This window comes from Sinocyclocheilus grahami, unplaced genomic scaffold, assembly GCF_001515645.1.
Source record: "Sinocyclocheilus grahami isolate Dianchi unplaced genomic scaffold, SAMN03320097.WGS_v1.1 scaffold348.1, whole genome shotgun sequence".
Lineage (NCBI taxonomy): Eukaryota > Metazoa > Chordata > Actinopteri > Cypriniformes > Cyprinidae > Sinocyclocheilus > Sinocyclocheilus grahami.
In genome coordinates, this window is record NW_015505527.1 from 545,698 (window position 1) to 560,214 (window position 14,517).

At 38.1% G+C, this 14,517-nt stretch overlaps 1 protein-coding gene across 1 annotated transcript in view; it reads left to right on the forward strand.

The window, feature by feature from the left end:
• Positions 1 to 9,140, forward strand: part of LOC107548443 (leucine-rich repeat and calponin homology domain-containing protein 2-like) — a 59,950-nt gene extending 50,810 nt beyond the window's left edge. The window contains exons 14-20 of the mRNA XM_016229113.1: positions 1,108 to 1,171; positions 1,568 to 1,589; positions 3,582 to 3,742; positions 5,622 to 5,734; positions 6,831 to 6,968; positions 7,151 to 7,228; positions 7,782 to 9,140. Of these exons, the coding sequence (XP_016084599.1) occupies positions 1,108 to 1,171; positions 1,568 to 1,589; positions 3,582 to 3,742; positions 5,622 to 5,734; positions 6,831 to 6,968; positions 7,151 to 7,228; positions 7,782 to 7,901 (696 nt within the window). The 3' untranslated portion in view covers positions 7,902 to 9,140. The remainder of the gene's footprint in view (positions 1 to 1,107; positions 1,172 to 1,567; positions 1,590 to 3,581; positions 3,743 to 5,621; positions 5,735 to 6,830; positions 6,969 to 7,150; positions 7,229 to 7,781) is intronic.
• Positions 9,141 to 14,517: the final 5,377 nt, after the last annotated feature.

Consider the following 14,517-nt stretch of genomic DNA (forward strand, 5'->3'; position numbering starts at 1 on the left):
CTTAAACAATGATACTCTTGGTATCTTAATAGCGTAAAATGCTGGTTTAACATTTTATTACAAAAACACTGTAAGATTAAAAATAAATGTACTTAACTGCGGTATCTTTCAATAAAAGTTGTAAAAGAAAATGGCAGCATATTTACAATAATTTCCAAAACAGTCCATTGCAAATTGTGAAGAACAAACAAAAGCTTTATATTTTAGTCACTCGTGCGTTTCTAATACTCTGATCTATGCTGAGGTTTTGGAGGTACCATTGTGGACATCTTTATTCAACAGCAGTATCACTATTGTGATTGGTGGACACTGGACAGACATGAGTTGTTCAGAACATACTCCTTGATTTCGTAATTTGATGACACGTTAAGGGGCATGTCGAGGGGATTCTTATACCAAATCTGGGCATAATCAGAAAACTGGGAAGTTAGTTTTGAGTTCTGAAACTTGCAATATGTTTTTATTTTAGAAGAACCTCCTACTGTATATGTGTAAATAAGAACATTTTGATTCAACATTTCATGACCCCTTTAAAAAATTACACACATTTATGTGTTAAGAAATGCATAACAATAGCAAGGTTGCATGTTTTCTTCAATTTGATTGGTTAAACTCAATTCTCTTCTAAGCTCTCCCATTGTTCACATCTTGTAGAATAGATCATAGTTTTAGCTATACCCCCTATGACCAATTGCAGCATAAGCATATATAGTCTTAACCATTTTCATATTTCTTAACCACTTTCGTTACCACTCTTTTCAAATAAGATCTTATTTCATCCTTTATCAAAGATTTCAACCACAGAAATGTATTTTTCTGGTTCTTTGCTCAGCTTTAAGTATTTCATCCGCTAAAAATCTGCTCTTTGTTAATGCAATCTGTAAAATGGTTTGTAAATTCTTGGCAATTTATTGGTCAGACAGGAAGCTTGGATTTATAGCCCTGTTGCATTCTGTAGAAGTACTACATTGACAAAGTTCATGAGAGAGAAAAACATCTGTGTAAAACAGACCATCTCAGTCAGAAGAAACTGAATCCATTACCAAATCCAGCACGAGTTGTTTGCGGTGTTTCTATTCCATTCGGTGTCTCCTGGTGTTGTTACAGGAGGGAATGCGATCTAGTGATTTTACCACAACTCTGACTGTATTTGGCCTGAAACCCAGATCAGGTAAAGTGTTATCCCTTCCTTTTCTCTCATCACTAATTGTCTTTTTTCTTTCATCTTTGTGATGGTATTGCCAAGGCTTGGCAGAGCATTTTCTTTTCAGTGTATATGAGTGATGAAAGTAGTATTGATGTGTTAGACAAAACCCTCTTACAACAATTTCTAACAATCACGCTTTAAATGAACAAGCATCATGTCTGAAGTCAACTTTGAAGCTCTTAACTACATTAACAATATTGTTTCCACAGACATCATATATTGACTGCATTCAAATCTCATGATCTGTGTCATTTCAGAAATACTCTATCACCTTTCATTAGAAAGATATTGTCTTGAACTGTGGTGTTGAGCTAGTGGTATTTCTTTATCATTTCTTTTTATTTTCTCATGACATTGCAGTTCAGTGGAAAGCACAAGGAAGGCCAGTACTTCCTGTCTCACAGAAATACAATAAGAATTTTGCTGCACACAATCATTTACTTGAGCTAGCTAGTGCTGTGATAGGCCGTATATATTTGAGCCCAAGTCAGATCCTGAGGCACTACAGCAATTGCAAAAATCCGTTTCAGTGTGGTAATTGCTTTTGCTTGCTTATTTGCTTGATTTTTTGGTATACCGTTTTGGTTACACTTTACTTGAAGGGGTGTGCATAAGACTGACATGACACCTTCATAATCATGACATGACACCTACATAATCATGACCTGACATGTCATGAATATGAAGGTTTTTTATGCATGTTTATGACATTTGTCATTAAGTGTCATTCGCTCAGTTATGTCATTTTTAATGCAAATATGACATTATTTGACCTAACCCTACCCCTAACCATAGCCCATAACAAAGACATCTCAAACAACGTTATCTTTGCATTAAAAATTACATAACTGAGCGAATGACACTTAATAACAGTTGTCATAAACATGCATAAAACCTCCTTCATATTCATGACATGTGTCATGTCATGATTATGAAGGTGTCATGTCAGTCTTATGCACACCCCTTCAAGTAAAGTGTTACCGTAGTTTTAAAAGTACTGTTGTTACTGGTTGTATTATTAAAGGCACTGCATGTATGCAGGTATTTACTGATTTTATTAGCAGTGCTTAAACAATGATACTCTTGGTATCTTAATAGCGTAAAATACTGGTTTAACATTTTATTACAAAAACACTGTAAGATTAAAAATAAATGTACTTAACTGCGGTATCTTTCAATAAAAGTTGTAAAAGAAAATGGCAGCATATTTACAATAATTTCCAAAACAGTCCATTGCAAATTGTGAAGAACAAACAAAAGCTTTATATTTTAGTCACTCGTGCGTTTCTAATACTCTGATCTATGCTGAGGTTTTGGAGGTACCATTGTGGACATCTTTATTCAACAGCAGTATCACTATTGTGATTGGTGGACACTGGACAGACATGAGTTGTTCAGAACATACTCCTTGATTTCGTAATTTGATGACACGTTAAGGGGCATGTCGAGGGGATTCTTATACCAAATCTGGGCATAATCAGAAAACTGGGAAGTTAGTTTTGAGTTCTGAAACTTGCAATATGTTTTTATTTTAGAAGAACCTCCTACTGTATATGTGTAAATAAGAACATTTTGATTCAACATTTCATGACCCCTTTAAAAAATTACACACATTTATGTGTTAAGAAATGCATAACAATAGCAAGGTTGCATGTTTTCTTCAATTTGATTGGTTAAACTCAATTCTCTTCTAAGCTCTCCCATTGTTCACATCTTGTAGAATAGATCATAGTTTTAGCTATACCCCCTATGACCAATTGCAGCATAAGCATATATAGTCTTAACCATTTTCATATTTCTTAACCACTTTCGTTACCACTCTTTTCAAATAAGATCTTATTTCATCCTTTATCAAAGATTTCAACCACAGAAATGTATTTTTCTGGTTCTTTGCTCAGCTTTAAGTATTTCATCCGCTAAAAATCTTTAACTAAACTAAACTAAAACTAAAATATGTTAATGCAATCTGTAAAATGGTTTGTAAATTCTTGGCAATTTATTGGTCAGACAGGAAGCTTGGATTTATAGCCCTGTTGCATTCTGTAGAAGTACTACATTGACAAAGTTCATGAGAGAGAAAAACATCTGTGTAAAACAGACCATCTCAGTCAGAAGAAACTGAATCCATTACCAAATCCAGCACGAGTTGTTTGCGGTGTTTCTATTCCATTCGGTGTCTCCTGGTGTTGTTACAGGAGGGAATGCGATCTAGTGATTTTGCTCTTTGTTAATGCAATCTGTAAAATGGTTTGTAAATTCTTGGCAATTTATTGGTCAGACAGGAAGCTTGGATTTATAGCCCTGTTGCATTCTGTAGAAGTACAATACTACATTGACAAAGTTCATGAGAGAGAAAAACATCTGTGTAAAACAGACCATCTCAGTCAGAAGAAACTGAATCCATTACCAAATCCAGCACGAGTTGTTTGCGGTGTTTCTATTCCATTCGGTGTCTCCTGGTGTTGTTACAGGAGGGAATGCGATCTAGTGATTTTACCACAACTCTGACTGTATTTGGCCTGAAACCCAGATCAGGTAAAGTGTTATCCCTTCCTTTTCTCTCATCACTAATTGTCTTTTTTCTTTCATCTTTGTGATGGTATTGCCAAGGCTTGGCAGAGCATTTTCTTTTCAGTGTATATGAGTGATGAAAGTAGTATTGATGTGTTAGACAAAACCCTCTTACAACAATTTCTAACAATCACGCTTTAAATGAACAAGCATCATGTCTGAAGTCAACTTTGAAGCTCTTAACTACATTAACAATATTGTTTCCACAGACATCATATATTGACTGCATTCAAATCTCATGATCTGTGTCATTTCAGAAATACTCTATCACCTTTCATTAGAAAGATATTGTCTTGAACTGTGGTGTTGAGCTAGTGGTATTTCTTTATCATTTCTTTTTATTTTCTCATGACATTGCAGTTCAGTGGAAAGCACAAGGAAGGCCAGTACTTCCTGTCTCACAGAAATACAATAAGAATTTTGCTGCACACAATCATTAAACCACATGTTTTGCAATGTTATCAGTCTCACAAATGCTTGCCGTTTTATCACTTATGCCAGTTATATTTTTAAAATGCTTATTTATCAGCAGAAGGATGTGAACAAGACAAAACATGCTTCTCTGTGTTTGTTGTTCATGTAAATAGAGCCTCATAGCAATAAGACATACATGTACCAATCAGTGTACTAAGTACTCTGAAAAAGGAAGGGAAATGAGAAGAGTCGTTGTCACAGTCATTTTGGCCTTTTAATGGCCATGTCAATGTCAATGGCCAAGTCTAATGTAATTTTATACAGTAAATAATTTTCTGACCTGAACAAAAAAAGAGCCTGAAAACAGTTTGACAAAAGAGGGTAAAGTCTGTATCTGAAGTTATTTCATATGAGAGTGTGTTAATGCACGTTTTAACTAGGGCGGCAACAACAAACTGATAAAAAAATATTGATTATGGAGCTATTCTAAAGTCAATTTCATTATTAATCATTCAGAATTATTGTTTATCTTTGAAAGACCATTATGGGAGACCTCAAAACTTAGGGCCAGATTTACTAAACAGGGCACATTTGCAGGATATTGCAATTCCAAGTTCTGAATCGGGGCTGGAACACAAAACACACTCGAAAAACTAAAAAACAAAAACATGGGGAGAAGGAGCACCGCTTACTGTTACAGGTGCTGTCTTCTGTCACTGTGTGCCTACTGCGAGGAGACGAAGGAGCGCGGAGACTAAGGAGATCCAAAGCAATCAGACTTTATTTACATCCATAACAAGGGAACATGCACATAGCACATGGAGATTGACGTTCAAGACAAGCACACAGGACTCAGGAAACACAGGGCTTAAATACACATGGAACGTAATCAGGGAGAACTGAAACAGGTGGAGTAATTAATCAAAAACCATGGAAACAAATGAGGGAATACCAGAAATCAAACAACACAGTCAACATGGGAGAAACTAGGACACATGGTGAACAAGGAACACGTGGGGGAGGAAAACACAAGACACAGGAACACAGAACTGACACTTATCCCTTCCTCTTTTGCCGCTTCCACTTTTTTTCAGCACACATAAAACCTAAAACTGCTTAAGTCTTTATCATGCTATTTTTTTTACCACTAGCCCATGCTGATGACGTCAGTAAGTCAATAGGTGTCATCATCATACAGTCTACACACGTCGTAGCCAAGTTTATTAGATCCATGCAATGATCTTATAGGATTGCTAAAATCGTGCAGTGTCTCAGGCCTTAGTAAATCTCGCCCTTAGTGACCACATTTAAACAGTGTAAATATTTTAACCATTTACCAGACTCAAACATCAGGCAGGTTAGTTTATAAGTGGAAGCTTGTAATGAAGAGGAACATGATAATAATGTTGACTGTGTATCTACTACTCAGCCTTCTCCCGTGGAAATCGTCAAGACTTTAGCTCCACAGACCCAAGCTTCACCATGAGGAGAAAGATGGAGCACCTCAGGGAGGAGATGGAGCAGATCAGACTCTTGCGTCAGGTCAGAATTCCACTGTAACCCATCTGGCATGTTTGGCAAAGTATAAGGAAAAGTGATTGATTCATATCTCTAGGGTAAGCCGAGTAAAGCTAATTAAACACATAGATAAACAAGTTCTGTTTCTCGGTATGTCAGACCCTGATCATTTTATCCCAGAGGTTTATAGTGGTAAAAGTTCTTTTTAAATTTATTGTTAATGTTGTCGGTCAACATGTCATAACAGTGCGTTCTTGCTTTCTTTCAACAGTTTTCTATATTAGTAGCTCTATGTTTCTACTTGCCACTGGGAGCTTTTACCAACAGTGTTATTTCTACTTGTTGAGTCATAGTGTCAGAAAGGGAACATATACAGTGGGGGAAAAAAAGTATTTAGTCAGCCACCAATTGTGCAAGTTCTCCCACTTAAAAAGATGAGAGAGGCCTGTAATTTTCATCATAGGTATACCTCAACTATGAGAGACAAAATGAGAAAAAAAATCCAGAAAATCACATTGTAGGATTTTTAAAGAATTTATTTGCCAATAATTAGTACAGTGTTATTAGACAGGGCAGGAACAAAAGTTTCCTGTTCAATTCTGAGGAAAGGAATGAAGATTAGGTGTTGAAGTCACTATATATAGATTGAAACCACTTAACATGTGCATGTTGCATGAGGAATGCTACTTGTATGACACACCATTTGAGTTGCTGCCTATGTAGAGCTTTCAGGTCGGTTACTGTATAGGGTTCCACTTCAGTTAGGATGCTGCCTTCGACGTTAGCTCCCTATGTAGGCATTAGGCAGCTCAAAAGTTTTTAAAAAATGCATCTATAGGGCGTCTATAGACTAGCTTTCCATGTAAGAAGTGAGTGCGAGATTCACTGATGCTGAAGCTGTAGAGTGCTTGCTTGTCATTGCTAATGATTTTCAATCATGTCCAAATTCATAACCTCCACCTCAGCTCTGTGCTGTCCTTGATGCTGAAGGGCCACCCGTGTGATAGCCGGGTGATTGTCTCTCGACATTTAGCAAATGGATGATTCTTGGTTCATGTGACATAACTGTCTTTTATTTGGTATCAAATGAAGTAAACAGAGTGTTTGTGTGTGTTCGCAGAACCTCGAGTCTAGGCTAAAGGTGTTGTTGCCAGATGATGTGGGTGCTGCTTTGATGGATGGTGTTGTTTTATGCCATCTAGCTAATCACATTCGTCCTCGTTCTGTAGCTAGCATTCATGTACCATCCCCTGCTGTGGTAAGTTTCATTTAATGTTTCATACAGATGTCTTTGGATATCCTTTTAAATGAAATCATATTTTCTGCACTTTAATTTACATTCATTAGTAAATATTCAGCATTCAAAACTAGCACATAAATTGAATGTTGTTTTGTGGTTCTGTTTGGTGTTACATTTTATGTCCACAATCCCTCTAACAGCCAAAGCTGAGTATGGCCAAGTGTCGGCGAAATGTTGAGAATTTCTTGGATGCATGTAAAAAGCTTGGTGTGCCACAGGTAGGATCAAGTGTTTCTTCCTTGTACAAATGCATGACGATAAATCAGTATCAAATTCATATTTTTCAATAACATCATCTAGCTTTTTCTTAAAGGGGTAGTTCACCCAAAAATTACAATTATGTCATTAATTACTCACCCTCATGTCATTCCAAACCCGTAAGACCTTCATTCATCTTCGGAACTCAAATTAACATATTTTTGATGAAATCCGAGCTCTCTGACCCTGCATAGACAGCAATGCAACTGAAAATTTGTATGGCCCGGAAAGGTAGTAAGGACATCGTTCAAATAGTTCATGTGACATCAGTGGTGGAGTAATGGCTGCTAATATTACTGTTTTCCTGTAGTTTTGATAAAATAAATACAGCCTTGGTGAGCATAAGAGACTTCTTTCAAAAATATTAATAAATATTACCAACCCCAAGCGTTTGAACAGTAGTATATTATAATGGTTTGTTTTACCATTATCTTTTTTAATGGGGTATTATAGATTTATAATATCTGCCATTGATCTATATTTATGCTTACATTTACTTATGTTTATGAACAGGACAAGTTGTGTTTGCCGCATCACATCCTGGAGGAGCGAGGTCTGGTAAAGGTTGGTGTCACTGTACAGGCACTGCTGGAACTTCCATCATCAAAACCCAACCAACTTTCTACCATGTAGCATCGCTGGGTCATGGGATGTCCACTAGCATCCCTTTACCCTGCCTTACCACCTCATCCTTACTCCTCACTCTCAATGCTGATCTTTGACCTACTATGGGGAGGTCACGACCCTTCAACCTTTACAACTGTGGTGAACAGTCCGGGTTCCCCTACCTCTTATAAGCCTCTATGGAGGGGTCTAGACATTTTAAAGCTCCAATATTGTGCCCTATATGAGGAAACTGTCATTCTTAAAGCCACACATTTCATTCTGAGGGGAAATACCTGTTTCTGTTCCACAACTGGTAATGCCGACTCTCACCTCAATGCTGGACACCTCTGTCTCCTATCATTTGTATCTCCTTCTCATCTGTCTCATGTTCACTCTTCTCTTGGACCAGTGAGCCCCCAACGGGCGAGGACAGGAGAAAAGCCCGCAGCTATCTGGCTGATTCTGGACCAGAGGGTAGATGTTATATCAATCAATGTCACTCCAGCCCTCTCCTGTATGAAGTCACTAAGAGCTGTCTAACATCTTGTTACATTCTGACTGTTGTTTCCTGTCTCTTTGAAGAAATAAGTGGGGCAGAGACAGTACTGATGTGCATGTAATAACAACCAGACCAGCACCGAGGACATCTGGAAAGGACAGACAAAGGTGTTGCCATAAATGTTGATGTATTGTTGTCAGGTGAGTCACTGGCAGTGCATTAGAAAGTAATCATATCTTTCTGCATGCCTGGACGGTTTTAACAGTGAAGACACTGCTCACGTGCCCACACAAGACAAAGGATTTTTTGTGTTCTTTTACATACATGCCGATCTCACAGCTTGTATTTTAGTGCTTTAGTTCTCACAGCCTGCGTGTGCCAGGAAATCACAACATCATAAAGTTTCACACGTGCCAGTGTACGTAATTGCATTGTGCTAAAATTTTGTTTGTTATGCAGGTCTGGGCATGAACGTAAAGTTTCAGCACTAAAAATAGGTCATTTAAAAACATTTGCAAAACCTAATTATAATTACAGAGTAAGAACAGTCCATTAAGTAAAGATGGGCATTTGATTGTTTGATTAATTCATAATCAGCGAAAGATTCTTTCTTGGAAAAACAAATCAGAAGAGTCTTTGGTATTTGTACAATTTAATTATGTTAAGTAAAGGATTGATGTGAAAGCAGTTCATTCACCACAGTAAACTGAGAAGGTTTATAGAAATGTTTAAATACGTACAAATAGTTTAACTTTGTTTTATCAGGGAATTTATTTATTTACCTTTATGTACTTTTGTATGTTTTATTTATTTCTTTGAGTTCTATTTACTTCTTTATCAACCTCTGAAATACATTAACTGTATTGTCCAAAAATCAGCAATACTGTTCAGAAATTCTTGTTTTAAAATAATTTCCAAACATGGAAATTGGGGCAGCCATCTTAACGGGTTGTAGCTTTGGAATTTGCTTGCAGCCAATTTCTGTATGACACTGCGTTTACATGCACACCAGAAAGCCGGTTATTGTGAGGAAGCTATTTTTAGAAGAACAAAAGCGAAATCAGTGTTCACATTTACATGTCCTGTTTAGTGCATAGATAGACTGTACATGTGCTGCATCAGCAACTGCTTTCTCCACACATTTACTTTTCTTTATTAGACTCTAGTCAGGATAGATCCATATTTAATTTTTAACCCGAATGAAAACAAGGTTGTGAGGGATAGAGCTTCCGTGCATTCAATGGGTTGTGCTGAAGGAATAATCACCCAAAAATGAAAATTCTGACATTATTTACTCATCCTCATGTCGTTCCAAACCCATAAGACCTCTGTTCATCTTCAGAACACAAATTAAGATATTTTTGATGAAATCCGAGAGCTTTCTGTCCCTGCATAGATAGGAACTACGTTCAAGACCCAGAAAGGTAGTCAGGACATTGTTAAAATGTGGCTGTGATTTTAACCGTATACGTAGCTTATAAGATACGAGAATACTTTTTGCGCACAAACAACACAAAAATAACGACTTTATTCAACAATTCTTCTCTTCTGTGTCAGTCTTTGATGCACATTTAACAACATACTGACTGTTCAGCTGATGAAACGTCTTTCAGACAAATACTTTTAGTAGACAAACACCATAAAACAGTAATGAATGTTGTAAGTTGATACATTTCAGTGCATGGACAATTTAATCGCCGCTTGATATTTGCACAGAAAACCTTTTTGATGCTCTCTGCCACTCTCAACACTTTTTGTCAATCCCACAATTTACCGGGTGAATGTGAGGCTTTACTTCCATAGGAATGAGTTGAAAATGCTTGCTCTGCTCCACACAAGTGGAAGGTGCATGTAAACAGGAATGCTGTTATGTCCTAAGCCACTTTATGGTGTGCATGTAAGTATTGTAGGTCGAACACTTCACCATGTATTCCTGTGAAAAAACAGTAAAAAAAAGTAACGACTTCCAACACTTGAAAGTTAGACTGCCTCATGGTGTTTTGAAGAGAAAATGTCTTTCATTGATTTATGCCTTTGAAAAAGTCACAGTATGCTCAACTGGCAGTAGAAGCAGCTGTTGACAACTTTTCTTTGAAAAGGGAGTTTTAGGACCCAGATTTACAATGATGAGTAACGTCTCACTCCCCTATCATGCTCCACACAGCATAGCAGATAGGCTACATCTGGTTCAGTGCCAGAGCTTTGTGATGGATGGATTGGTGACCGGCTTATTGCCTCCTTGACACAATCTCAGCCAAGAATGAAAAAAGTTTTCTACAGGTTACAGGTTCTGTTAACAAAATGATTCTGTATTGGTTTCATTCAGTCACACCCTCTAATTTAGCTGTTTCTATCTGTTTAGCTTCAATATTTATGACACCATTTCCAAATTAGCCATCTGTCACTCGTGCACTACCACTGTTAACACTTGCAGAACTCCTGAAGTAGGTCGCCTGCTACATGATATAGACTGCATACTGTATGCTACTGTTTTAATAATACGCTATAGTACTCAGTATGCAACAATAATGATTGAACTGTAGCAGAGATAATCATTGTCATGCGACTCAAATTGACCAATTAAATGCTGAAACGGGTTTCATGACACTTACTGCAAAGTAGGAAACAAGCAGACCACTCATACCGAGTATGCACATTCACACTGTTCATTGAGAGGAGTATGCTATTTTAATGAAAACCATTCTCATGTTTTTTTTTCTTTCCCCATCAAACGCAATCTTGGCAAAGCTTTGAAAAAATCACTCGTCAGCTCTGATTCTTATTCATGTTGATGAGAAACTGTTCAGTTTGTAAAAAGATGTGTTGATTAAAAAGTAATAGACGGGATGCCTCCTATGCAGTGCGTACTGTATGTATAAATGTTTTTGTATGACAACTGGAATGCATGTCTGGATCATACCATTATTCATGTACATAGTCTATGTTTCAACACATTAGAATGTTTCCTTAAAAAGGAAACCAGCAAAAACATTTCAAAATACTGGAATAAACTGACCTTTTACAGTGTTTTGTGTCCTGATCATTTGCTTTGTGCTTCTGCACTGCAGGAACATAATTCTCCATGACAGGAGGAGAAAATACAAACACCCTCTAAGTGTCAAACTGTAATAAGCAATGCTTAAAATGATCAAGCAAAGATGTGTGGTATGAGATGTGACCACTTGACAGACATCCACTACATTGTTAAAAGGGTCATATGATGTTGCTAAAAAGAACATTATTTGGTGTAATGAAATGTTTACGCGGTTTAAGGTTCAAAAAACACATTATTTTCCACATACTGTACATTATTGTTTCTCCTCTATGCCCCGCCTTTCTGAAACGCGTCGATTTTTACAAAGCTCATCAGTCTGAAAAGCGAGGTGTGCTCTGATTGGCCAGCTATCCAGTGCGTTGTGATTGGCTGAATACCTCAAGCATGTGAATGTTACACCCCTTACCGTATTGTGATGCCCTGTCCGGCCGGAGTGACGAGACAAACACATTAAAACCCATTATAGGCATTTGTTGCATCCAGTGGGAACATAATTATGGATTATAATTACTTATACTGTCTTTTTACGCGTTGCGTTGCATCGCACAAACATAGAACCATGGCTGCATTTATGAACAGGAGAAATGACAAACAACAAGTGCTACTCTACACTGCTCAAAACTCGCGTTTGAATCGTCAGTGGCAAATTCTTTAAATATAAAAAACTTGCTTACAGTCTGTGAGTCAGAACAGCCGGCATAGTAGTCTACTCTCACATGATCAGGAAACAGTCCTCCATAAAATGCGCTGGACACATCTGAATATTTGGTTGTAAACGTGTTGTAAATACAACTTAACCACTGATTTCTAGTTGTGTCTTCTTTTGGAAGACCAAACAAAGTAGTTTCGCTTTCACTACGAAACACACGGTGGGCTAGAGTGAGCGGAGGCCGGCAATTAGAGTGAGTGGTGGCGGGCAGGCTTGAGGAGCGGAGGCGAGTGGGCTTGAGAATGGCACGGCCGGTGGATTCGACGAAGGAGCGTCCGACGGGCTTGCAGCAACCACATGTGACGATCCCGGGCTGGACTCCGCTTCGTCCACGGTGAAAGCCGATCCGGCGATCCACAGCGCGAAGTTGATGTATTTCCTCAGCGACCAGCACGGATCAGCTCCAGGCATGACGAAGCGGATATCGTCCTCTTTTGGAAGGCCAAACAAAGTAGTTTCGCGTTCACAACGAAACATACAGCGCCTTCACGACATGGCGGCAGTAGCAACAACAATACTACAGTGAGAATAAAAGTTACGCCTTCTTTCTTTGCGTGAACATTTGGGCAGTGTTATGCAAATCTTCCCACATAGTGACATATACATGTTTTAGGTAGGCGTGGCTGACTCTTAACTTTTATAAAGAATATCTCGTTGGATTTTAGACTTTAGTCTTTGCAACTTTACAGATCTTCTTTATGCACCAAGAGCTTGTAACACTCCAAAGAGAAAGGAAAAATTAAAATCGCATCATATGACCCCTTTAATGTACTATGAATACATTTCCAAGGAAAGCTATTGTTTCTTTTCCAGAGATTCATCCAAGACAGGGGGTCAGGAAGGAAGGGTTGTGGTCTCTCAAGTTACACTTGTGAACAAAAAATTAGCAGACACTATTAACTTGTTTGCAGCTCTCATTATTTTGAGGTCAAGTCAGTGTAGCAAAATAACTGGAATGAGTCATTCAAATCCTTGTTACATTTACATTACATTTAGTCATTTAGCAGACGCTTTTATCCAAAGCGACTTACAAATGAGGACAATGGAAGCAATCAAAATCAACAAAAGAGCAATGATATTCAAGTGCTATAACAACTCTCAGTTTGCTTAATGCAGTACACGTAGCAAGTTTTTTTTTAAATTATATAATATTAGAGGGTCAAATAAAGATGAAAGAGATTCTGGAATATGGCTAAGGACTCAGCTGCTCGGATTGAGTTGGGCAGGTCATTCCACCAGGAGGGAACATTTAAATCTAGTCTGTGAAAGTGATTTTTACAATAAAGCGTTGTTCACTTGCAGAACGCAAGCTTCTAGAGGGCACATAAGTCTGAAGTAATGAATTTAGGTAAAGGGGTGCAGAGCCAGTGGTGGTTTTTTTAGGCAAACATTAATGCCTTGAATTTTATGCGAGCAGCTATTGGTAACCAGTGCAAATTGATAAACAGAGGTGTGATGTGCACTCTTTTCGGCTTATTAAAAATGTATCTTGCTACTGCGTTCTGGATTCATTGTAAAGGTTTGATAGAACTGGCTGGAAGACCTGCTAAGAGAGCATTGCAATAGTCCAGCCTGGACAGAACAAGAGCTTGTTGTGAAGTATTTTCCGAAAGAAAGGGCCTGATCTTCTTGATGTTGAATAAAGCAAATCTGCAGGACCGGGCAGTTTTAGCAATGTGGTCTGAGAAAGTCAGCTGATCATCAATCATAACTCCAAGGTTTCTGGCTGTTTTTGAAGGAGTTATGGTTGATGTGCCTAACTGGATGGTGAAATTGTGATGAAACGATGGGTTTGATGGAACCACAAGCAGTTCTGTCTTGGCAAGGTTGAGTTGAAGGTGATGGTCCTTCATCCAGCAAGAAATGTATGTTAGACAAGCTGAGATGCAAGCAGCTATCATCAGATCATCAGCAGTGATATGAAAAGCCATGTTTCTGAATGACAGAACCTAGTGATGCCATGTAGACAGAGAAGAGAATAACTGAACTGGTTCATGAACTGAGCCCTGAGGCACCCCAGTAGTTACATGTTGCGACTTGGACACCTCACCTCTCCAAGATACGTATTTTAGATTTGAAAGATTGCGAATACAGTCTTAGTGCTTCAACAACTGAGAGCAAGGCAGTCTCGGTTGAATGTCCACTTCTGAAACCAGACTGGTAGACTGGTTGTTGCAATGAATGTAAGAAGTGAAACCGGTCTGTATTTCTCTAAAAGAGATGGGTTAAAGGTGGGTTTCTTAATTAGTGGGGTTATACGAGCCTTTCTAAATGTTGAGGGAAAAACACCAGTGTGAAGGGATATGTTAATGATGTGAGTGAGTGCAGGTACAACTACAGGAGAAATGGCTTGAAGGAGATGAGATGGAATAGGATCAAG